Here is a 26,145-nt window from a genome sequence, read left to right on the forward strand (position 1 = left end):
CTAAAAACTGTTGTGCAGATTAGAGAAGCTATAAAACTGGCCTTCCTTTGCTTTGAGCTAGTTGAATATCTGGAGCTTTGTCATTTGTGGGTTTGATTATACTTTCTTCTGAAACTCGACAGAACAGTTACTAAACAGTAATGAGAAAAAAAGAAACATTATAAACAGGAAAGTAGCATTTACTCATAATCCCTAAATGTTTGTATCAACTGTGTCACTAGTTTACAGGACAATAACACAGATTTCTAAGTTATTTGAGCAATAGTGGTGAATCAAAGTCAACTTGACAAAACAAAAGAAGTTAATTTAACACCAAGGGCAAATATTTTTTTACAGTGTGCGCTAATTCAAAATTATCCATGTTATTTTTTCATAGGACAAATCTCGAGATAGGCTACCAGATCTCCTTAGATAGGCAAAGAAGGTAGCAGTCTATTCTTGTTCTGAGAAATGAAGGCTATTCTATGTGAAATTGCCAAGAAACTGAAGATTTCCTACAATGGTGTATACTACTCCCTTCAGAGAACAGCACAAACAGGCTCTAACCAGAATAGAAAGACAAGTGGGAGGCCCCAGTGCACAACTAAGCAAGGGGACAACAAGTACATTACAGTTTCTAGTTTGAGAAATAGTCGCTCACATGGCAGCTTCATTAAATGGTACCCGCAAAATGGCATTGTCAACGTCCACAGTGAAGAAGCGTCTCTGGGATGCTGACCTTCTAGGCAGAGTGGCAAAGAAAAAGCCATATCTGAGACTGGCCAATAAAAGGAAAAATATTAAGATGGGCAAAAAAACACAGACATTGGAAAGAGGAAGATTTGAAAAAAGTGTTATGGACAGACAAATCTAAGTTTGAGATGTTTGGATCACACAGAAGAACATTTGTGAGACGCAGAACAAGTGAAAAGATGCTGGAGGAGTGCCTGACGCCATCTGTCAACCATGGTGGAGGTAATGTGATGATGGTCTGGGGCTGCATTGGTGCTGGTAAAGTGGGAGATTTGTACAAGGTAAAAAGGGATTTTGAATAAGGAAGGCTATCACTCCATTTTGCAACACCATGCCATACCCTGTGGACAGCGCTTGATTGGAGCCAATTTCCCAATGACCCAAAGCACGCCTCCAAACTATGCAAGAACTATTTAGGGAAGAAGCAGTCAGCTGGTATTCTGTCTATAATGGAGTGGCCAGCACAGTCCCCATATCTCAACCCTATTGAGCTGCTGTGGGAGGAGTTTGACTGTATGGTACGTAAGAAGTGCCCATCAAGCCAATCCAACCTGTGGAAGGTGCTTCAGGAAGCATGGGGTGAAATGTCTTCAGATTACCTCAACAAATTGACATCTAGAATGCCAAAGGTCTGCAAGGTTGTAATTGCTGCGAATGGAGAATTATTTGACAAAAGCAAAGTTTGGAGGACAAAATTATTATTTCAAATGAAAAAAAATATTTTTAACCTCTTCAATGTCTTGGCTATATTTTCTATTCATTTTGCAACTTATTTGATGAATAAAAGTGTGCGTTTTCATGGAAAACATGACATTGTCTGGGTGATCCAAAACTTTTGAACGGTAGTAGTGTATATCAATTGTACCAGTGTTACACCTCCTTGCACACACTATACTTTTGTCAGTATATGAGTTAGAACATTATAGGTTTAAGAACTAAGGACATTAAAAACTAGGTTAAGAACATTTCTATCGCCATACAGCACATGATTTGTCATCTGCACACAAGTTACAGGAAGGGAAGAATCAAATCAAGAGGTTAAGCTCTAATAGAAGTATACATTCAAAAGGTTTAAGCTTTAACGGAAACACAAGTGTCAAAGAATAAGCAAAATGTTAAAGGTGCGGTTGTTAATATTACACGGTTTCAAAGCTAAAACATTATTTGTCATATACAGCAAACATCACCTCACCATCGGCTAGCTGCCTGTGCCCTGAATACACTGTAAAAAAACTCTGGACAGCCCAGGCTCCAAAAACAGCAACAAACACAACTTGGTCCAGCCTGACCATAAAAACATAACACACTGTTCCAGTCAAGAGGGAGTAGTGAGCTAGCTCTCTGTTATGTTTGAACGTCAACAGGTGTGGCGTTACCCAACATTGCTTAGAGCACCTTCAAATTCCATCTTAATCATTTTCCCTTTCCACCTTCAATCATCAGGACCTGCACTTGCACCTAGATGGCTGACAGCAGAGTGGATCTCTGGCTGCAGCACTGTCCTCACAAAGTTAAATTCTGAATTTTGCAGAACCCTGGACAATTCTATTGAACACTCTTACTTCAGGACATGTCTGTCAGAACCTTGGCATTAACCAATCAGTCCTTGAGAGACTGAATAATTGACAAGGAAGTAGGCCTACAAGATTATCCAATGGTCGCTTCTTTTCTAATAAATATAATGGGCTACCTATATTTCATGCCACCAGATGGAGGCATGGCACTGCACTTCGGGCCTTTTTTGGATGTAAAAGGAAGCAGTGAAATGGCGTCATCTGGTGGCCGTGCAGCACAATAGCACTATGAAATATTTAATTTAACAGGAAATTACGGTAGAAAACGAATTAGGCCTATTTGTGTAATCCATCTGATATATAGTGTTTTTCTTTTTAAACTTCATTCCTTTATAAATTGTGACGTAATATGAAAGTATGTTTTTGAATGTAATTACTCTGACATGTAAGGGATAACGGCCGCAGAGGTGACCTGTTGACTCATGAACAAAGGGGGAATGCAAAGACCAAAGAATATTTTGCTGGATAGCGTGACAGCGGTCAGTCCAAAGCATTTATGGTTATGGTTATGGATTTAGCAGACGCCTTTGTCCAAAGCGACATATAAATACAAAACAACATAATAATATTTAAAAATGAACAGGGAACAGATTAAAATCTAGGTCAAATATAGTAAGGAGAATAGTTGTAGTACACAATAATATCAATTCAATCAATAGCCTAATAAAAAAAGCAATGTAAAAAAGGGGAAAGGCAAGAAGACCGCAGTGGGCGGTTGGGGATGTAAGGCTTGATTATTGAATTAAAATAACTAGGAGCAGATCTAGTTAGTGTCCTATAGGCCAAAGTGAGAGATTTAAATTTAATTCTGGCTACTATAGGGAGCCAATGGAGAGTAACTAGGAGAGGAGTTACATGTGTCCTCTTTGGCTGATTGAAGACCAGGTGTGCTCCAGCATTTTGAATCAGCTGTAATGATCTTGTTACACAAGCGGGTAAGCCAGCTAATAGTGAATTACAATAGTCCAGCTTAGAGATGACCATGGTCTGAACAAGAATTTAGGGATCATTTGTATAACTTAAGGTGAATCCTTAGGCCTACTCAATATTGACTTGCCGTGTTTATTATATTATCACATATGAACATCACATTATAGGATTTCGAGACAAGGGGCAAACTTCTAGCCTATACACCACCATCCCCAAAATGTTATTAGCCTAACCAATGAAACAACTTGCGCCTATAACGAGGGTAGGTGAAGTGCGTCCTCCTGCAGCATACCCCCTGAAATGAACCAGAACAGCATTACATCAGTAAATGTAAGAAGTCAAATACTAAGTCTAAAAACCCTCGTGTCACTAGTAGGCCTAGGTAGGCTATGCATCCAGAACAAAACACCGTCGGAATAGGCCAAGGCTACATAATAAATAACAGGTGAAATGCAACATTCCAAATATCTAGGCCTACAGAGGCTACAGAGATGAGTCTCGCAACCGGCACAACCGCACGCAGTCGAGTTGCCGAGAAAACACCCGGTTGAACTGTGATAAAATACAATGCGGAGTATCAGTCATTCATCTTCGCTGATGTGGCCGTTCATGATCCAATCAGCAAGACATCAGAAATATTTAGCAGTATATATCGGCTTTGCTAACAAATGCTTAGGCCCCGTTGATGTGGACTCTAAGCGGGTTGCCTTAAAATGATATTAGTGTGTGTTGTGATTACATGACTTTATATGCAAACGTTTAAAGAACACAACGACTGGAAGACTGGCAGCCTTAACCCTTTACCCCCTACAAGCACGACATATCAACTGTGGCAAGCCTTAACCCTTTACCCCCTACAAGCACGACATATCAACTGTGGCAAGCCTTAACCCTTTACCCCCTACAAGCACGACATATCAGCTGTGGCAAGCCTTAACCCTTTACCCCCTACAAGCAGGACATATCAGCTGTGGCAAGCCTTAACCCTTAACCCCCTACAAGCACGACATATCAACTGTGGCAAGCCTTAACCCTTTACCCCCTACAAGCACGACATATCAACTGTGGCAAGCCTTAACCCTTTACCCCCTACAAGCACGACATATCAGCTGTGGCAAGCCTTAACCCTTTACCCCCTACAAGCACGACATATCAGCTGTGGCAAGCCTTAACCCTTTACCCCCTACAAGCACGACATATCAACTGTGGCAAGCCTTAACCCTTTACCCCCTACAAGCACGACATATCAACTGTGGCAAGCCTTAACCCTTAACCCCCTACAAGCACGACATATCAACTGTGGCAAGCCTTAACCCTTAACCCCCTACAAGCACGACATATCAACTGTGGCAAGGAAAAACTCCCGTATTTCAGGAAGAAACCTTGAGCAGTGTGTGTGCATGTGCATGCATGCGTAGTATGTCTACTGTGTGTGTGTCATACGTATGATTACTGTGAATGTTTGTGTGTGCGTGTGTATCTGTTTATGGGTAGTTGACAAATGGCCAAGAAAAAGTACATTTTTTGGAAAACATCACTTTTTTAGAAAAAATACATATATTTATGGAGTATGACAACTGCAGTTTCAGAAAATAGTACTGGTCACTCATTTTGTCAATGACTTAACATATTATTTTCACGTTTTCACTCAACTGCATTGTAAATGTGTCCTATGGTGTGACATTTAAAAAAGTACTAAGAAATTATATTAAATAACATAAAAAATACCTCAGACAGAGTTGTTCACATTATTAAAACATTATTTTTTTTTAAATGATATTTATTTTACATCAAAATACTAATTAGAATCATTTTCACCATGAATAGATGAACTTGATTAACTTTTTCCTATGAATGTCAATAAAACTTTTTCGCCAACCCTACAAAACTGTTTGAAATTGTAGATATCTAAGAGGAGATATTATTGTAACTCCCCTAATGCCAAACCTGACTTTTTCTAAAAGATATTTTGAAATTAAGATTATTTTTCTGTTGTTTTATGTTTGTCACACCATAGGACAAAACGTCACACCAAAGGACAAAGATAGTCATTGCATAAAGAGAGTCAGAATATATGTGTAAGTGTTTATTATAACATTGATAAAGGAGGACATTTGTTTTTTTATTTTTCAACAGTATAAACTGTGCGAAACACGTAGCACACCAAAAGTAACTTTGATTCTTATAGATCCATCAATAAGGAAACATTGATGCATAATATCTTTGAGAAATTCAGTAAAATGTAATTTCAAAACAATACTGTGACATTGTCAAACAGCAAAATTAAGTAGTTAAACAGTAACAGTGAAGATAAAGGGCCCTATGGTGCACCCTGCGCTACTACTACATATTCTAAGGTGGCGCAACGCGCAATGCAAGGCTTATTCTTATCTTACACTCAATAAAGAGAGGAATTTTTTGCCATGCGCTCCACTTTTATGAAACCTTGCACCCAGGGGTGTGGCAATTAACGACATAAGGTGTGGTCTGGCGCATGATCCAAAAATCGCTATCTTACACCATCTAAAAATCATTATGCCACTGACCAAGAAAAACCTGGTCTATAGCGAAAAACAGATATAAAGTACAGCTGAAGACATACCGTCACAAGATCAGCAAGCAGCAACTCCTCTGCAGGATAAATATCCTTAGGATTTTCTATTCAGTCATTCAAACATTATTGGGTTAAGTGTTGCTTTTTTCAGGCTATGTTTTCGATGGTAACCCCTTTTCAGTCCATAGTGAAAGTACTTAACTGTGTTGAACTGTTTTGTCATTGACTAGTTTTACTAGTTTTACTTTGCCTATAGTTCAAATAATAGGCGAGGAGATGCATATAGGCTATACTCTGCTAGTCACAAATAAGCTTTTAGTAAAGCAAGGTTTAGTGGAATCCCTGTTCCATATGGTCTTGCGTGCAAGCAGCTACCTTCAAATGCACCGCTGACTATCAAAATACTGATGTGCTGTTTGAAGTTGCGCTGCTTGCTGTTAAAGGGAATGATACATACCATTCTCATTGGTTTAATGGGTGTTACACCCAAAACACACCTATTACAGATTGAGAAACATGAGAACAACCCTTTTGTGCCCAGCGCCCATCGTTTGATCACAAAATCACGCCATTAAATTAGTGATTGTAGACTGGCTATAATGTCTAGAAACTTTGCGCCTCTGACCATCTGTTTCTAAACGCCAAAATAGGGCCCATAATCCTCAACAGGGAAATTCCATTTTAAAAACATTGCATAACATTCATGTACTCCATTCCATCTAAAATATATTCTAAGAGCAGTTTTTAATCATACTTTACACAGTCATCTACAATGAAATTCTATTCGTTAGTGGCAACACTGGAAGTTCAGAGGGAGGTTGGGCCACAGGTCCTGCAGGAGGTTCCACTGGCTCCTCCAGTACACTGTCAGGAGACTGTGGTGTTGTGTTAAGAATGTCAAGTAATGCCTTTTCCTTTGCCCTGCCTCTTTTTTGTATTCCTTCCAAATCTTCCTCAATTCGTTTGTTTCTTCTTTCCTAGTGCTTTAAAGGTTGTATCAGCGATAGCGGGGATACAGTATGTCACTTCTGTTAATGTTCAAACAAAACAGAGAGCTAGCTCGCTACTCCCTCCCCCTCCCTCCCGTGCAATTAAAACTCTCTTAAGCGCGCATCTTGTTGGTTATTGGTTGAAACACTCTATTTTGCCTTTGAGTGGGTTGCCAACCTTTGTTGGTAGCAATTGTTTTTGTGTACAGATCTCGGAGCCTAGGCTGCCTACAGAGACGCAATTTTTTTGACGGCCTGCTTATAGGGCAGACAGCTAGTGGATTGTTAGGAAAGATTAGATGAATGTGATCATTTATGTTTGGGCCTTTTTTGGGCCTGACATCACTGATACAACCGTTAATGTTGAATGTATCCAATTCCCAGAGAGCCTTCTGTTCATGATATCTGTTAGAAATAATGATAGAATATAGGATCAACAACAGAGAAATTAATGTAATGTATACTCAATTATGAACTCTCTTTTGCACTCATCTTTCTCTCAGTTCTTTCTGTTCTAAAAAAATAGTTTTATATTTATGTACTTTATGTTATAGTTGTTTTAGTAACACTTCAGAACATTTTATGTAGTCTCCAAAAAACAGCAATAAACATTTTAATTTAAGTCATTATTGAATTTAAAATCATCAAAACTGGTCAAAAAAGAATGAAAAGTATGTTAACAAACTTTATTCATTTGTTTTAATAGCTTCTTAAGGAGGTATTGTCCTATCGTGTGACATCTTTGTCCTATGGTGTGACAGGCCAAAGTGTCACACCAAATGACATTTCCTGTCACACCAAAGGACATTTAAGCTTTTGTGGCAGTTAATAACCATGCTAATACTAGCTGAACTGTCATTATCAATTGGCATCATGCATTTGCATAATATTACATAGTCCTGCTGGTAAAATACAAATTTAGATTAAAAAATTAAATTTAAGGGTGTCACACCAAAGGACAAAAAAACTTAACAACTTTAGTGGTCTGAAAACAGAGTTAAATATTTGAACAATTCTGAGAGAAATACTTACAATGTGCACTGCTCATGGGCTTCATAGGAGTCTTCAGTTACATGACCTTGAATGGGGTCTTTCAACTAAATGTAGTTGTCCATAATATTGCCCAACTTAATATCAAGTTATTGCATAACGCCAAAGGACATTTTTTTCTGTGACAAACTTTATGAAATTCCTACAATTTTAGAAATGTATGTATGGGAAAAGTGATTGGCACTTAGTAAAATAGACACTTGCACAATTATGCCAGGAGTGTTCATTACCATTTTTAAACATTATTTTCTTTATTTATAAAAGTTGATATTTATGAAATGATGTTGTCTACCGTCACACCGTAGGACGATTTTGAGGTTTGGCTCAAAGTTAAAAAAAAAAAAAAAATAACTCATGTATTAAAACAAAAAATGCATGTAAAAAAAGAAAATGTTTAATCATTTACAGTATTTTAAATGATAAAAATGTGAAATAAATGATTTTTTATCTTCTGTGACGGTGAAAAAGCCATGTCACGTCAACTACCCTTATGCACATGTGTGCATATGGAATGGGTTAACATGACCCCTGGAGGCAAACATACGCAAAAAATCCTAGGCCCTACGGTTCTCAAGATATTCACAGAAAACTGTTGGTGTACAGTCACTAAATGTACAGTACACATACATTAATTTATTGTATGGCCCCCCCACGAACGAAAGTCCACGAAACTTGCATGCATTCAGAGGGTGTCATAATGATCCTACACTTTCAATTTCATGTAGTTTTGACCATGTCAGCCAGAGATATTGTGATTACAACACCTCATTTTTTGCTTTTTAATTTTTAACTAGGTGGCGCTATACATGAAATGGGTGTTTATGGAATGGGTTGACATGGCCCCTTAAGATCAACATACAAAAAAAGGTGGTCCTCCTAAACCCTATGGTTCTCGAGATATTCACAGAAAACGGTGTCCACATACCCTCCTTTCGGGGGTCCAGTCCAGCAGGGGGCTACAGATCAAAATGAAAAACTAGATGTACCGCATAGCGGTACAAAATATGACCGCCGCTCAGTCCTGTACAGCCGTTCCGCGAAAATAATTCACACTTCAATTTGTCTCCATATTTTACTCCATCCCCCACTCTTGAAACTTTTGTGTATGCTTGTTTGGCATGCCTGAGTGTGTGTGTGCGGCTGCACAGAAAGTAGCCTACTGGTGCTGAAAAGGTGAATAGATTGTAGAATAGCCAAAGAAGATGTAGCATTGTTATAAAACCTTTAAAATCTCTAAACAATCACAAGTAGGGCAGTTCATCACAGTTCATCCATTGCAACTGGATTGATGAAAGGTCACTTACACCTGTAGGCTACATTGTATTTGGGAAAAGCAAAAGGTATCAGCATAATGTTAATGCACAAATTAAGTAACAGTAGTCTGAAACGAAATGCTGTTTTACATCTAACCAGTGGTGCAAATAACTGACATGTCCAAATGGGCCTTGATGAAATGCGTCGCTAGACTGTTCATACACATTTTAACGGGCCAAAGTTGAAGAGCTGTTGTCCGTTAGGCTATTGTTTGTGCAAATATAGGCTGATTCATGTTCCCTTACATTGTGTAACTGAGGTCCATGGCCAGTCTGGCTTTCACCAGACCAAGCTCAATCTTTTAAGAAATCAAAAAATAAATAGCGGGCAGATCAGGCTGGGTTCACCCATATATTGTTTAATTTTCCGATTGAGATATCCACGCTCTGGCTATTCTAAATGCAAAAATGCATGAGGGAGTTATGACAAAACTGTAACTAACAAACTAGATCCTAATAGAAAGCTGTTAGCTTCCCTAAGCTACAGGTAGGCTTATAAGGTAGGCCTATTTACAACATAAATTGTCAATAGGCTATGCTGGCGACACAAATAAAATCTCCTTTGGAAACCAATGGCTTACGCCTTACAGTATCAAGCGGACTTAAACTGCCATATCGTGGCGAAAAGTTGTAATAAAATTCATGCAGCTCCATGAGTTAAGGAAAGCGCGAATGAAGTAGCCACTTCTAAATGGGACCCACTACACAGTAGCTTAAGGTGTGTTGCTAAAGCAACCATAATGAAATGAAGGTGTCATTGTTTGGATACTTCACACACACGTGCTTTTTAATTTCCCAGACTACAACTACCAAGCTGGAATCAAAGCACATCGATTCCCCTCTCACACCCTGCACGCACTTCAAACAAAATAAACAGGCGTCTCAGTCTCATGCATGTATAGGCAAAACTGTATCAGACCGGTGTAACGTTGGTAAATCTTCCATTGCACAGAATGATTTTTGTAGCACGTGCAACAAATGACAGTCGAAAGATACAATTACAGTGCCGCTATCAATTTGCTTGGTAGCCTATAACCGCATTTATAGTTTTCTACAAATGCAATCAATCAAATTGGCCTCCATCACTCAACCAATGCTAACGGTAACATTACCTAGGTCTTTATTGATATTATAAGATTAACGTACCTCCAGTAAAAACCAAGCATGTCCGATAAACATCCTCAGATTTATTTCGGCTTCAAGAAGAAATGGAAATTACATTTCATGTGAACATCATCCTATTCTTATTAGACGTTCTCTGCGGTAAACTACAGTCCTTTTAGGAAGCGTCCATTGTTTTTCCAACCCACTTTTAACTTACAAAAAAATTACGTCTCACTGCAATGATGCGCCATCTAGTGGACAAACGACTACTTATCTCCAATACTGGAAATGCAGCCATGATGATGATGATGAATATTTATTTTGGCTTTCTTTTAATCCTACTGAATTTGTAATGATGTATCGGCCGTTCTAATACCGATAGTATGTGGGTGCCTGTGTGTGTGTGTGCATGTGTATATGTATGCACCGCCATCTACAGGCCAATGAGTGTACAGTCACTAAATGTACACATAACCTATTTTTTTTAGCCCCCCCATGGATGAAATTCTACGAAACTTGGCATACCCCCAGAGAATGCCAGGTCAATCATACACATAAAATTGGCTTACAAAACTACTTCTCAACTATGCTCTCTTATTTTTGTGTTGTTTCCCCTTTCCTGCGCACTTCCTAAAGCAGAACATACAAGATTTAATGGTGACAAGAACAACAGTGAGTATGGCGGTTGTAAGCAACGCGATCACATCAAGGCTGTGGTACTGGACCCAGTTCAGCTCGTGGGCAGTGGACCGCAAGTGGTCTGCTCCTTTGTGTCTCATTACAAACTCGGTCCAGAAGACGGCCAGGTCAAGAGGTTCAATCGGACGGTCCTTGTGCACAGCTGACAGCTTCATCATATTTGCCTTGTAACTAGAGAATTCAGGGAAAAAGTGCTTTTTATACAGTGTCATATTCACTCCATCAAACGGATAATTAAGATGCTTCTGCAAATGCCAATTTACAACGAAACGCATCGTACCTCTTGTCACGAATGACTTTGTTGAGTGCTTCCAACACTTTGGCTGTGGTCACGTCAGCAATGGTCAAAGACTCTGCAACACCACGCGCAACCATGCGCTGGGCGTTGTCTCCCTGGTCTACAAACAGTGGGATCGTCACCATGGGAACACCACTATATATACCCTCGTAGATGCCATGGGACCCTCCATGTGTGATGAAAGCCTTCACCTTCGGGTGACCTAAATTCACAGACACAAAATGGTTGCTCAACAAGCAAAATAGAATATGACACCATAGAGTAACATTGTACGGGTCAAAATAACACATTGTTTTATTTATTTATTTCAACAGCAACAACGTTTTTCATCGAACAGACAGTACTGCATTGCATTGAACAAACCTAAAAGGTCATTTTGAGGCAACCACTTCATGAGTTTGACATTCTTTGGGGCGTTCTCAGGTACGGGTCCAGTGTACCTCCACAAAACCTGGAAGGAAGACGACAGAACTCAAACCATCTAAAGAAACAAGTGCCCTCTTTAGGGAACAGTTTGTGCTGTGTTGATTGTCATACAGCACATCTCTATTCTTATAAATAACATTGTGACACAAATGAACACCAAAGACATTTCCTGTCATTAGTGGGGACAGAATATCTTCAACAAACTTGTGTTCTGGATAAATTAAAAAATGTTCAAGTTGCAGCATGTTTAGAACTGTGTGTTTACAAATAACTATGTGTTCCCCATGTGTGACCTGCGTGTGTCAAACTTGTGTTCTGGATAAATTAAAAAAAGTTCAAGTTACAGCATGTTTAGAACTGTGTGTTTACAAACTAGATGTACCGCAGATCGGTACAAAATATGACCGCCACCCAGTCCAGCACATTTTTTCCACAAAAATAAATCACGCTGAAAGGCCTATATGATTCTAACTGTCTCACTAAATTGCATTATCCACACTCAATTCTCACTGATATCTGCTAGACAACAAGTACCAATACATGATTAGTTCATAGATTTCACATGTAAAATTCATTTTATACAACCCCACCTCCATCTTGCCTGTTCAATTCTGAGAAATTCTTGAATTGTGTGCATGTGTGCATGTACATATTTATGTTGTGTGTGTGTGTGTGTGCGTGCGTGCTTGTGTGTGTGCCTGCGTATGTGCCTGTGCAAGCGTACATATGTCTACTGTGTGAGTATGTGTCATACGTATGATTACTGTGAATGTATGTGTGTGTGTGTGTGTGTATCTGTTTGTGCACATGTGTGTACATGAAATGGGTTAACATGACCCCTGGAGGCAAACATACGGAAAAAAATGGTCATCTTAGTCCCTACAGTTCTCAAGATATTCACAGAGAACTGTGTCTGCCCTACCCTCCTTTCGGGGGTCCAGTCCAGCGGGGGGGCTACAGATCAAAACGAAAAACGACGGTTCCATGCTATCCATGTGGGGTTACATGCCCACCAAGTTTTGTGTACCCCGGTCTTTCAGTGTCCCGGGAATCATTGACGGAAATTTGGGCATGCGAAAAAGAAAAAAAAAAAAAGAAAAAAAATCTGACTAAACCTATATGACCGCCGCTTCGCTGCGCGGCGGTCATAATAACTATGTGTTCCCCATGTGTGACCTGCGTGTGTCAAACTTGTGTTCTGGATAAATTAAAAAATGTTCAAGTTACAGCATGTTTAGAACTGTGTGTTTACAAATAACTATGTGTTCCCCATGTGTGACCTGCGTGTGTCAAACTTGTGTTCTGGATAAATTAAAAAATGTTCAAGTTACAGCATGTTTTTGTTGCATTTCTGATGTATGTACGCAACTTCAGGCGCCCCTGGTACCCTTTATCCCATCCTGTGCCAACCTACACCCAGTCAGCCAGTCAGTGTCAGTGTGTGTTTGAATGTTTGTGTACGTCAATAAACACAAACTACAGTACATTAAAGCTAGCAGACTAGGTGAACCCAAAACCCCTCACCCTCTGTGGAATCTGCCGGAATGCCTCGAAGAACACTCGGGCCTTCTCTTCTGGCATCTGGGACACCATTGAGCCCAGGGTGAACACCACAAAGCCGTGCTCTCCAGATCCATTCACAAACTCCTCCACCTCCTGAGATGAAAACACAACACAGATACTGTTGACAAAACCCATATCCATTCACAAACTCACAAACCCCACAAACTCCTCCACCTCCAGAAATTAAAACACAAAACATATACTCTTCTCCAGACCCATTCACAATGTTCTGCACCTCCTGAAATGAAAACAACACAGATATTTTTCACGAGCCACAGGTTGCATTGGGGAATAGAATGACCCGTTTACCAACAAGTCCACACAATGTCCTAGATATAGCACAACATGCAATGACAAGATAGAACACACATCTAATGCTACAATTACATTAAGAAAGCAGGCCATCTTGGACATTTGATAATGCAAATATCTAATATTGTAATACTGTACTGCGAGTCAAACATACCAGCCCAAAAGAAAAATATTTATCTGCAACATGTAGGGTTGTGCTGGATTATACAACGGCATTGAACGTGATTCAGCCAATCATAATCAAGGATCAGCACTATCCGTTTTAGAACTTTTGTTTGGCACTATGGTTAAAAACCACTTGTCAAAGGCAGAGCATTTCTCTTGGCACTGTTAATCCCTCTATTTAGACCATGTTGGACATCAGTGGATACTCCATGTTAAAGTCCCTCATGACCTAACAGCTCCCTGTAGGTGAGCTCTTTCTCCAGATACCAATTCAACAACTCGTCAAGGGCGTACACAAACGTACACAAAAACATGCATGCTCATTAATGAAGGGAGCTTTATTACTCAAGTCCATCCAATACACACATAAGACAAGACAGATAACATACACCGAATATAGACTTTCTTCAAAAAAATCCTGAAGACCCAGCTCTTCAGAGAACATCTCCACCCGTCTAGAACTGACACTTAACTGTTTAAAATCAGCACTCACTGATGCACTTATTCTTACTGTACTCTACCTTTTCTTAAAATTATAATTTTAAGAAAAGGTAGAGTACAGTAAGAATAATTGTTCTCTAATTGTTGAGAGAATTGCTGTATAAACTTAAACTGCATGTTAGTCGCTTTGGTTAAAAATGTGTGCTCGATGGTGTTTTATGCCCCCAACGTCGTCTTCCAGGCAGCGCTACCACTGCTGACTTAAAGGCACCTAACCCTAACCTTAACCCATGCCCAGTGATGGGCAGTAACGCGTTAGAAGTAACGCGTTACTGTAATCCAATTACTTTTTTCAAGTAACGTCGAGTAAAGTAAGGGATTACAATTGCAAAAATAGTAATTAGATTACTTTACTTTCCTGCAAGCAGCCTGCGTTAGCCTACTGCGTTACTAAACCGTGATTTTGTCATAGGCAGTAAAAGAATTTGGGATTTTGCCATATGGATTTTGTGAGACTAACTCGTGACAATGATGTAGGCTATAGCTGCATGATATAGATGTAAACAAACACATGTGTGCAAGACATGGAGTGCGGGAGAGAGCGCGAACATGGAGCATTTAATTCATTGCAGTTCAGACATTACGAAAAAAACATTAACGCTGTACACTCTTCATGGGAAGAAACATGTTGTCTACAGCGAAAAAGTCCACCTCAAATCTGAGCAAGCACCTAGCAAGCCGGCACAGAAATGTGAAACTCATTGAGACACCCCCAGATCCCGACATGACGGCTGCAGCAACAGGTGAAAATAGAGGACGTTGCGGGTTCCCTGTAGCCTAGCCTACTGGCCCGTTATAACAGAAGCCAGGGCATTATAATATTCTGGCTGCATTCACTGTGATTTGGAAAATGGGCAAAAATATAATGTGGTCTTTGCCTTAATGGGGCTGGTGAGTGTTGAAGTCTTCAATAATTCGTTTCCCTTAAACCAGCGTTTCTCTACTGGTTCGCGGAGACATGCCAGGTGGGGCGCGAAAAACAGGAGTTTTTTATTTTTTATTTTTTTATCTGTAGCCTAGGCCCAGATAGCACCCGATGCGCAATGGACGCGAAAAAAAAAAAGAAAAAAAAAAAAAAATCTGACTCATAGGGAAGCGCTCGTGTCAAGGCAACAAAGTTTGAATCTGCAAGCACGTTCACTAATGAACATTTCTTAAAGCTGGCCTATCTTTGCGATATATTTGGAAAGCTCAATGAGTTAAATATCCAGTTACAAGGCAAAGACAAGCACCTACCTCACCTAGCAGATAAGATTACTGCATTCACCAAAAAACTTGAGGTATGGGACAGGCGCCTCGATCGCAACAGTAGGCTATGCCTTTGAGAATCTGAGTGATCTCTTGTGATCCCATGTATTAAACAGTAGGCCTACATCACATCCCTGCAAAGTTTATTTCAAAAATATTTCCCAACCAGCAGTGCTCAGTATGACTGGATTATGGATCCATTTAATGCAGCATGTTGGTATTTCATTGAATATATTGTACAATGCTGTAAAATATTGGCTTATGCTTCCTAATATGTTGCTGGAAAACATAAATATGTTTAATTTACAATGGCACATTATGCATTTATTTATTATTATATCTGCAGCACCAGCTGATTTTAACTCTGCTGAAGAGGATATATTTAGAACTTGTCATTATTTCAATACATTTGACAATTTTAAGCTTGACCTACCACTTTCTTAGAGCAATGAAGGACAGGTGGGGCTCGAAAAGCCCCCCCTGATCAAAGTAGGGAATGAAAGAAAAAGTTTGAGAACCACTGCCTTAAACTAAGCATTTACATGAAGCACAGTAGCCTATGCCGATTGAAACACATTCCACTCAGATAGGTGCTACCAGGCTCATATAGGCTATCACTTTTAATTGCAAACAGAAAATGTCTAGCTAGCTGTTTATACCAACTTAATATCATGACTATTGCTAATATAGTGCCAAATGTGGAGTTTGTGGACTAGCCATAGGCTTATATTTGAATGGAGCTGATCATTATGAGAGTTGTATAGATGCTCTTAAAGTGACAGCGCATCATTTATAAATGAGTTAAACTGCATCAAATTAGTAGTATTTCTTAAGAAATATTTTAAACTAACAGTTCTGCTTTGGGCACCATCACCATTTATTTACATCTATTCGAATGAAGGAGTATACACACCAATAAGTTAAGATTGAAACTAATAAAACCAAGTTTTAAAAAAGCGTATTCAGGTTGTGTATAGCTAGTGTGTTTTTGTAAAGTAACTAAGTAAAGTAAATAGTAAAGTAACTAATTACTTTTGAAAATAAGTAATCAGTAAAGTAACTAGATTACTTTCTTGGATAAGTAATCAGTAATCAGTAACTAATTACTTTTTCCAAGTAACTTGACCAACACTGCCCATGCCTATCCCTAATGCCTTCCAGGCAGCGCTGCTTTGAAGACAATGTCGGGGGCATAAAATACCAAGAAACAAAGTGTGTCAGCCAAATGTAATGTAATGTAATAAAAAAAAAACAGTTCACATATTTCAGCCAGTACACCCTCTGGATGAGTAACTCAAAATGGGATTCGAGAGTGCCACAATACCATTTACAGATCCTTCCAGACGTTGCATAAATGTAAACATTACATTTCTTAAAAGCAGTGTGAATGTGCTCACTCCTGCAGTGACAAGCATTTGACTGGGCCTCACCTCTATGGAAACTTTTAGGAGGATTCTCATGGCATCATTGTACACAACTTGCAGATTCTGCATGCTGAGGTTTTTGTAGATTGACTACAGATGGGCCGTGTAGTGGTGTGTAGTATGCTTTAAATGAAGCCACTTTTACTTGTGTAAAACAGAACCTGAAATTGTGTGCTATTGTGTTGGCCTGAACATATAACTTACAACGTTGTCTGTATACATATATTCATTATCCATTAAGATGACCAAGGTATTTAATATTTTTACGGACCTCAAAACTGTTGCCATATACAGGAATACAGGAAAATTGAGGCATTCTTCCTGCTTGATTCTACATATTTACTGTAAACAGGCATTATAAATCATATTTTATGTGACCTGTACAAAATTCCTGTGGGAAATTAGTCCTCTGCATTTGATCCATCCGGTAGTGTACACACCTACATACACACAGTTGGAGCATTGAGCTCACCAGGAGCGTGCACACACACACACACACACGTACACACACACCTGGAGCAGTAGGCATCACTTCATCCGTCACCCGGGGAACATTTGGGGGTTAGGGGCCTTGCTCAAAGGCACCTCATGTGGCTATTCACTCTCCTCTCCCACATGACTCTTACCCTTCAGGGATCAGTCTAAAATCACAAGTCTGATTCCCTAACCCAGAGGTTCTCAACCAAAGATCAAACCAAAACATCAATGCACACCGTCTTATGGTTACTGATTATGAAGTATGTCACACACATTATTATCTAGGCAATAACAGGAGTGTTCATTCTCATGCCCATATGTTTCTCTATACAATGTGTTCATGAGCGGAGACCACAGTAATAGGCATATGCTCACATGATGTTGATTGAGCTTCTTAATCAAGAAGCTGTCATTTATTTATTTAAAAAAGCCCTCTAGCCTATTTCATGAGTCTGTATAAATGTATTGGGTCCCTCAAAATTCCAAAATTCAGATCACATACGCCCCTGCACACTGTTTGAGAACCGCTGCCTTAACCAGTAGATCACAGATGACAGATTGAACAAAAGAGTTCTATGTTCTATGTTCTATGTATCTAATGATAGTTTTGGGACTTTCAAAAAATGACTCATCTGTTTGTTCATCTTGCATTTAATAAATATTTTCATGTAATTACCGCTGCAAACATATAATACCGCTGTCAATGGCAACTGGTTTTGTGCTTCTGATATGTCTTTCATATCACTACACAAGGACTGGAACTTCATTCAAAAGTGAAAGCTGACGGTTGATCAGCTGTGTTCTAAAGAATGTTTGATTCAAGTGCAGCGTGTGTTGTTGCGAACTATTTGTTTCTCAGCAAATGCCACGATGAATGGAAACAAATAGGCTAGGCTATGTAGGCTAAAGTCATATCGTGGGGAGTTTATTATTTCGTTTTGGCAAGTAGCCGTGTAATAATCGGGATAATGTATAGAACACCGGTCACCGCTGCGCATCGGGGTCCGGTTCGCCCTGTCGGGACTTCTTTTCCCAATAATGACCGGCGTTCTATACATTATCTCTTATGTATGAAACAGGGTGAGGACATCTTGAGGCCATTATCCCGAGGGGACAAGGATAAGGACCGATCATGTAGATGGTTGGAACCATGGAGGTATTATATATAACTGGAGAGAGTGACTAAGTCCCGCCCCCATTCATTTCAATGGCCCATGCTAGGCTAGCTACTTCAGCCAAAAAAGTTTGAAATTGACCGCAGCCATCTTTATGAAAATGGCGTTTCATGGGTGTTCGTTTCCGGCACCAGCTAAAATTAGCCTATTAGATTCCACGTTACAGACAGAGACAACGTCAGGTACAACGGTATGTCGTTGATGAAGATTGGACATTCCCTCAGAGGAAAAGAATTTGTTCGGGAACGCGCTTCACTTCACCTCGTTATAAGCGCAAATTTATTTCATTGGTTGGGATGACATTTTGGGAATGGTGGTAGAAGTTTGCCCTGTCTCTGAAGTCCTAGGTTATTTAATGTGATGTACTGTACATATGTGAGAATAAACAATGCGATCAATATTGAGTCACTTTAGGCAACACAAATAATGATTCCTCAATGCTATATTTGGACAGGTTGTAGGCCTATTACGCAATAGGCTATCCAACGAAAATGACTATAATTAAGTAGACATGGGATGTAAGAAACTTGTGGATAGCTGGGATTTTTGCTGCACCCAGTATGAATTTACAGCTTGATAAACCTAGGCTACATTTGCAGGCAGACGAAATGAAGCCAACCCAAGTTAAACGTACTGATAGAAGCGCACATCCCTCGGGTATTGTGGTTCGAGCAGGCATTTCAAGAGTCTGCAACTGTTGTTGATATTTGGCTTTTGCCTCGACTGGAAGCCTGGCCATTTAAATCAAATGCATAGCCTAATCATGTCAATGTTGCAAGAAAGCAAACTAAATGAGTCATTGACATTTGTTTCGTTTTAAATCACTTGGGGAGACAGGTTACATGATCCAGACGTTGTGTTGTCATGGACTACAGGTAGGAATACAGTCTATGTTTTAAAATAGTTTTCATACACAACGCAATGAGTAGGCTAATAATTGGATATAGGTCATTGCTATGCATCTGCTAAAATGTATGACAGTCAGTTACCTTGTCAACCCACACATAAGGCAAATAATATCCTGATATGACAACATTTACTTTGTCTTTTATTTACCACAAAGTCCGGTATAATACAGCCTAACCATATAGGCATTAAGTCAAGTATCAGTAGCTTAATCCAAGTAGTTAGTTGTTTTATTAGTCGTCTTCCAGAAATGCAAACCAACATGGACGCGCGAGGACGCTCGTGCCCACCACTAAACTCGTGCATGAGCTGTCATCTACCAATCAACATGTAAAAACTGGTGCCGGATGTTGCAACCATGTAACGCCATGTTTTCGGCGGCCAAATGCCATGCTAAGTGGCTGAAGCTAACCCTTCAAATCCTGACCCCCTGGTTGGAACGTCCAAATAAGCCCCAACGATGATTCCGACAGGCTCAGAAGGGTCAATGAGGAGAGCATCAAAGTCATAGCCCCGTAAGGTCTGCATCAGCTCTTTGTTGTACAGCATGCTTTCACAGGCAAAACTATCATGGCAAAACTACTCATCGTTGTGATGTCATCCAAGTAGTTCCTTAGTCTCCCACAGCAGTAGAGGCATCAGTGCTCATGTATTGGTGCAGGTATTCCTCTACGTCCATGTTGGGGCAGACGTGGCATCAGTGCTCATGTATTGGTGCAGGTATTCCTCTACGTCCATGTTGGGGCAGACATGGCATCAGTGCTCATGTATTGGTGCAGGTATTCCTCTACGTCCATGTCCGTCCATGTTGGGGCAGACGTGGCATCAGTGCTCATGTATTGGTGCAGGTATTCCTCTACGTCCATGTCCATCCATGTTGGGGCAGTAGAGGCATCAGTGCTCATGTATTGGTGCAGGTATTCCTCTACGTCCATGTTGGGGCAGACGTGGCATCAGTGCTCATGTATTGGTGCAAGTATTCCTCTACGTCCATGTCCGTCCATGTTGGGGCAGACATGGCCTTGGGGCAGCTGTGGCCTACCTTGGGGCAGCCATGGCCTACAGGGCCTACCGTGGCAGCCATGGCCTACTGGTTAGCGCTTCGGACTTGTAACCGGAGGGTTGCCGGTTCGAACCCCGACCAGTAGGCACGGCTGAAGTGCCCTTGAGCAAGGCACCTAACCCCTCGCTGCTCCCCGAGCGCCGCTGTTGTTGCAGGCAGCTCAATGCGCCGGGATTAGTGTGTGCTTCACCACACTGTGTGCTGTGTGTTTCACTAATTCACGGATTGGGAGAAATGCAGAGACCAAATTTCCCTCACGGGATCAAAAGAGTATATATACTTATATATATACTTATATGTCAAAGCTTTTATTGGAATGTGGTACAGAGTAGGTCAGAGTGGTGGTGTGCTCGGAGGGGCCCAAGCTGTGACTGGCCTCTGGGATCACGACCACCACCTGGTTGCCTCTCCTCCCCAGTTCCTCCACCAGTGGCTTTGTTTCTCTCCAGGGGCTGCCGTCTGAGGGTATCACTAACAGCTTCCCACCCTGAGCAGAGCCCAAGCACAGGAGAGCGATCAGCAGCGCGATGACAGCCCGCCTCATGGATGTCTGCACAGCAGCCATGGAGAAGTCCCCAGTGACATAGAATTACTGTGTGCTCACCTCTCAGAGTTGAACTCTGTACCTTTTCTGATTAATTATCACTCAGCGGTAAAAAAATAAATAGGTAAAAGGCTACAACAGTAGCCTAGAAATCTAGACGCACCCTAGCGGCGGCAAATTGATTTGCTCAGCCTGTACGTCTAGTATCAAACCATAGGGATTTCTATTGGCTGACGCCGTGGACGTCATCCAATCACAGCGCTCTATTTTGTTAGAGAGTCTTAAGGCGGGCATAACAGGATAACAACAGTCCTGCTACGGTGAACAACAAGGAAGGTGGCTATGGCGAACGAAGAGCGGTTGTTTGAATCGGCGTTGGCGTCAACTTTGGAGGAGTTGGACTTGTGCTTTTCTTTGAAAGTTGAGCAACACAATGCACTTAAGTCATTCCTTTCGAAGAAGGATGTATTTGCCGTTTTGCCGACCGGATACGGATATGGTCGTAGCGCTGGCCTATTGCATGCCTAGGCAGTTTGAAAGACAATTCTCTGCCCGCCCCTTGGATTAAGCGAGGTGAATGGTTCGATTCCAGACTATACATTTCAATGATATAGGATGGCCCGCCAGGCTACTACAACAGGGTAAAATCTTTGGAATCTCTTGGAATCTTTGTGCCTGCGCGTTTCTCGTCTCTCGTGAAGTAAGGCTGCAAAAGCAAAACAGCAACGGCTATTCCAATCAAATACTCTAGAGTGCTTCTACAGGGTTTCTGCAGGTATCAGCAAATCTCATTTCATGCCCTTTTTCATGCCACATTAAACTAATTTCATGCCCATGTCCAACTGCAGATACACTCACAGCACGTTGCATTACTAGCATCCGGTGTCGCGACTTCGTGCACCGGCCGTAAAAACAGCCAATTAAAAGGTTCCGCCTGTCAACCATTACGCTATACTTACCTCTGGGGGTGCACATCAGTGAAGACCTCTCCTGGACCACCAACAGTGCATCACTGGCGAAGAAAGCACCGAGGCACAATTGAGAGCATCACAGCTCACAATTTGTTTGATCTACTGCCCTCTGGGAAGAGGTACAGAAGCCTGCGCTCCCGCACCACCAGACTCACCAACAGCTTCATTCACCAGGCTGTTAGGATGCTGAACTCTCTCCCCCCTCCACCCTCAGCTACATAACATCCTGGACTTTGGACCTACAATGGCTGCCTTGCACTACTCCACTTGCACTACTCCACTTGTACACTTGCACACTTTGCAACTTGTTGTTGTTGTCCTGAAAACACAACACTTCTGCTGCTCTTACATAACTTGCACCACTATGCCACTTGCTTACTTAGGTCAAACAGAACTACCTCAGCCATTTATTGCCCTGACTTTGCACTATTATATTGACTGTCTATGCACAATTTCAACCCAATTTTGCTGCTCTTATTTCTAAATTGTATGTGCCTTCTTATTTACTTTTTATTGTTTACTTGAATGTTATGTTTGTCTGTGGACTTAATTGGTAAAATATGTCTTGTCTTCACCGTGGGATAGTGAGAAACGTCATTTCGATCTCTTTGTATGTCTGGGCATGTTAAGAAATTGACAATAAAGCAGACTTTGAGTTTGAGTTTGACTTTGACCTATACCTTTGTGTCATTTGTCTTTTGCAATCATATGTGCTAAAGTCACTGTTACAAACAGTGCAGTGTGCAAGACTAGGCCTATCATTATTTTTTAGTCTTGAGACAAGGGTAGTCTACACTTTGAAATGGGTCTTACATTTTCCATTTTTTGAGGCACTGACTGACTGCTATGATGCTCCTGTTCCTATACACTGAACAAAGCCCGCCTGCACTGAAAACTGATTGGTTGGTTTAGCGAACCAGGCCAATCAGGATGCTCTCTGTCTTGGATGCGCTCAGGCACACATGCACCACCCCTCTCTCTCTCTCTCTCCCGTCGTGTGCGCGCTACACTCAGATGCACACGCGGTCTCGCATGCGCACTCTTGATCGCTCACTATAGATTCCGGGAGATTTGATCTAATTTGCAGGCGTCGGGGACCTGCTATCAATATGCGGGAGACTCCCGGAACTTCCGGGAGACTTGGGATGTCTGCCCTCATAGCATAGCTTGTAGACACTTTAGCTGCTTCAGCCGCTAGCCGGATGACTCGGGTCAGACAGCACCAATATTTTCACTTTTTTTTTTTCGACCGACATTATTCTGTGAACATGATCAACTGAGCTATGTGTTAAAATTGTCCGGAGTTCTCCTTTAACAAACACTCTTGACTTGACTACTTAGTGCTTTGGTTTCAGAGCAGAACTCTAATAATGGGTTTATAATACATGAAATTAAGTATGCAAAAAGTGACCTGAACCTACACACTTCCATTACCAGAGTCCAACTCACCTGTGGTAGGGGTTTTGGCTTTCCTGCTTTCATTCCACCAATCATGATCATGTTGGGCATCAGAGGCATGGGGAACTCGTAGGTAAAGTCAAACCGAACGAGCCACAGTGCTGCATTGCTCGCCAGCTCCACAATGGACGTGTCCCTCTGCAGGATATCAGACGCCATCTTGTCTGCATGAACGTGGAGACGACTGCAGGCCGCAGGCTCCAGTAAGGACCTCAGCAGGTTGACGGTCCTCTCCCACAAGGTCATGCGATTGCTGTAGAGTGTGTAGCGTAGTGGCAGGTATGAAACAGGGTGAGGACATCTTGTGGATATAATGTCAAGGGGACAAGGATAAGGACCACTCATGTAGATAGACGGAATGTCCAGATAAGCCCCAACGATGATTCCAACAGTCCAAAAAGGGTCAATGAGGAGAGCATCAAACTCATAATCGCGTAAGGTCTGCATCAGCTCCTTGTTGTACAGCATGCTTTCACAAGTCATTATGGTGTAATTACTCAGCATGTACAGGGTGTCCCAGTAATTCCTAAACCTTGCCACAGCAGTGGAGAGATCAGTGTTCATTAATTGGAGCAGATCTTCGTCTAAGCCTGCGTCAAAGCTTTCCTGGGTGTATGGTATGGGAAAGGTCAGTGTGGTGGTGTGCTCAGAGGGGCCCAAGCTGAGACTGACCTCTGGGATCACGACCACCACCTCGTTACCTCTCCTCCCCAGTTCCTCCACCAGGATTTTCATGCTTCGCCAGGGACTGCCGTCCGTTGGGATCACTAACAGCTTCCCACCCTGAGTAGAGCCCAGGCACAGGAGAGCGATCAGCAGCGCGATGACAGCACGCATCATGGATGTCTGTACAGCAGCCATGGAGGAGTCTCAAATGAAATACAAATGCCATTTGCTCCCCTTTCAGTGAGCTGGACTTTGTATCTTTTCTGGTTAAACATTACACAACAGTGTTGCCAGCCAGCCACAAAGGTAAAGGGCTATACATCAGGGCATTGTACAACAGGGAAATGTATTATCTGATCAAACACCACATACATTCTGAGCCATCTGCGGGTCCAAATTGATATGAACCCATCCAAATATTAAATTAAATAATTTATTATGCCTAATTGTGGAGGCAGAATGCCCAAACTAATGACAGGGCTAACATTCAACAGTAGTTGTTGTGTAAATGATTCAAACTCAGAAAAATTTAGACAAAGCACAAGGATACTGCAGAAGGTGTAGGCTTTAATGCATTCCTGTACCCTGGAAATCCAGAGTTCTCGCGAGAGCACAATGGAATTGTCTCTGCGAGACACTCTGGCAATGAGCAATGATGCACGTTACTTTTTCCCCTTGCATTCCGGGGAACCAGCTAAACTGATGAAGACAGCGCTACAATGTTGGAGCACACTACACTTTGGTAGTAGTGTCAGCCGATTGCGTCAAAGTCCGAAATCATTCAGAGTAAACATGGTCTAGTGTTATCCAATTGCGTGCAGAGATTTTTAAATGCATGCTTGTTGCCACCCCTCGAGTTGGGCCATTACATTGTTCGTGGCCAGACCCTTAATCCTTCTAGATTATCAGGGTCTGGATTTTCCAGGCTAGCATTCCTGAGCATTGGTTCATGAAGCACGCTAGCTGTAGCCTACCCTGTTCAGTGTTGGGGAGTAACGGAATACATGTACCGGCGTTACGTATTCAGAATACAAATTATGAGTAACTGTAGTCTGTTATAGTTACAATTTAAATAGTTGGTATTTAAAATACAGTTACATTGTTGAAATCAATGGATTACATGACGATACTTCTGTTTCACAAGTTTATTCACTCTATAAATAAATGAAGGCAACTCCATGCATGCCCTGAATGCCCTGCCATAGGCTTTGTGCGTTCCTGCTGTCTTTGAAGTGGGTGGTTATTTTGTGAGTCTATTCCTTTTTTGCTTCCTTGATGCCACGGGACAGGTTGGCTCTCGCTGTTCTCATGCCAGCTTCATCCCCAGCTCTGTAGGCTTTGTCTCTGTAGGTATGATATGTAGGACCAAAGAGGATCAGAATCTGCACTTTCCAATGTTTTATCTGTCAGGGCAATCCCTCTGTGTATCTAACTGTACGAAATACCTTGGGCACTGTAGCGGTGCGGCTGCCCGCTACCCGTAAAGTGAATACAGCTGATCCGAACGGGACTGAGACCGTGGTTCACAAACACCCTTTTATTAGCACGTTAGCGCAAACATAGTATTCCAGCGCACACACGAACATGACATTCCAAGGCATTCAGGACGCCGCCTGCAACACAAACATAAATCGCGACGTTACTGAAAGGCCAAAGACAATGAAACACGGTACGAACAGTTCACAAACATGGACAGAGACTAGGAAACACTCACGCTGCGGCCGCGCTAGCTTCCAGGTGCTGTAGGCTGGGAAAGGACCCGACGTGAAGTCGGGAAGGACTTTGTGCATTGGGGGGTGTGACGTCAGAGAGGTGCGGGGATCAAGTTTGTGGGATAAGAGGGGTGTTTTTGGCTTTCATGTGTTTGGGGGAATATTTCATGGGGGAATATTTGAGGGGGATACAGAGGATGTATAATGATGCTAGGCAGTTAAATATGTCAAGAGTATTGTGTTGACTATGTATGGTGATATTTAAACCAGAAATGTATGTTCGTAGAGATA

The 26,145-nt window shown here is 41.4% G+C and overlaps 1 protein-coding gene across 1 annotated transcript; it reads right to left on the minus strand.

Annotated features, from left to right (window-relative positions):
- Positions 1-10,745: 10,745 nt before the first annotated feature.
- Positions 10,746-24,322, minus strand: LOC143100158 (UDP-glucuronosyltransferase 1A6-like). Its single transcript, XM_076263122.1, has 5 exons — positions 23,468-24,322; positions 13,194-13,325; positions 11,607-11,694; positions 11,226-11,445; positions 10,746-11,116 (listed from the first exon to the last, which is right to left on the minus strand). The coding sequence occupies exons 1-5, from the start codon at positions 24,314-24,316 to the stop codon at positions 10,831-10,833; spliced, it is 1,575 nt and encodes a 524-aa protein (XP_076119237.1). The 5' UTR covers positions 24,317-24,322; the 3' UTR covers positions 10,746-10,830.
- Between the last annotated feature and the right edge of the window lie 1,823 nt (positions 24,323-26,145).

This window comes from Alosa pseudoharengus, unplaced genomic scaffold (assembly GCF_046254945.1).
Source record: "Alosa pseudoharengus isolate Yale_2024_CS ecotype anadromous, Long Island Sound unplaced genomic scaffold, YU_APseudo_1.1 YU_APseudo_1.1_scf_3, whole genome shotgun sequence".
Lineage (NCBI taxonomy): Eukaryota > Metazoa > Chordata > Actinopteri > Clupeiformes > Clupeidae > Alosa > Alosa pseudoharengus.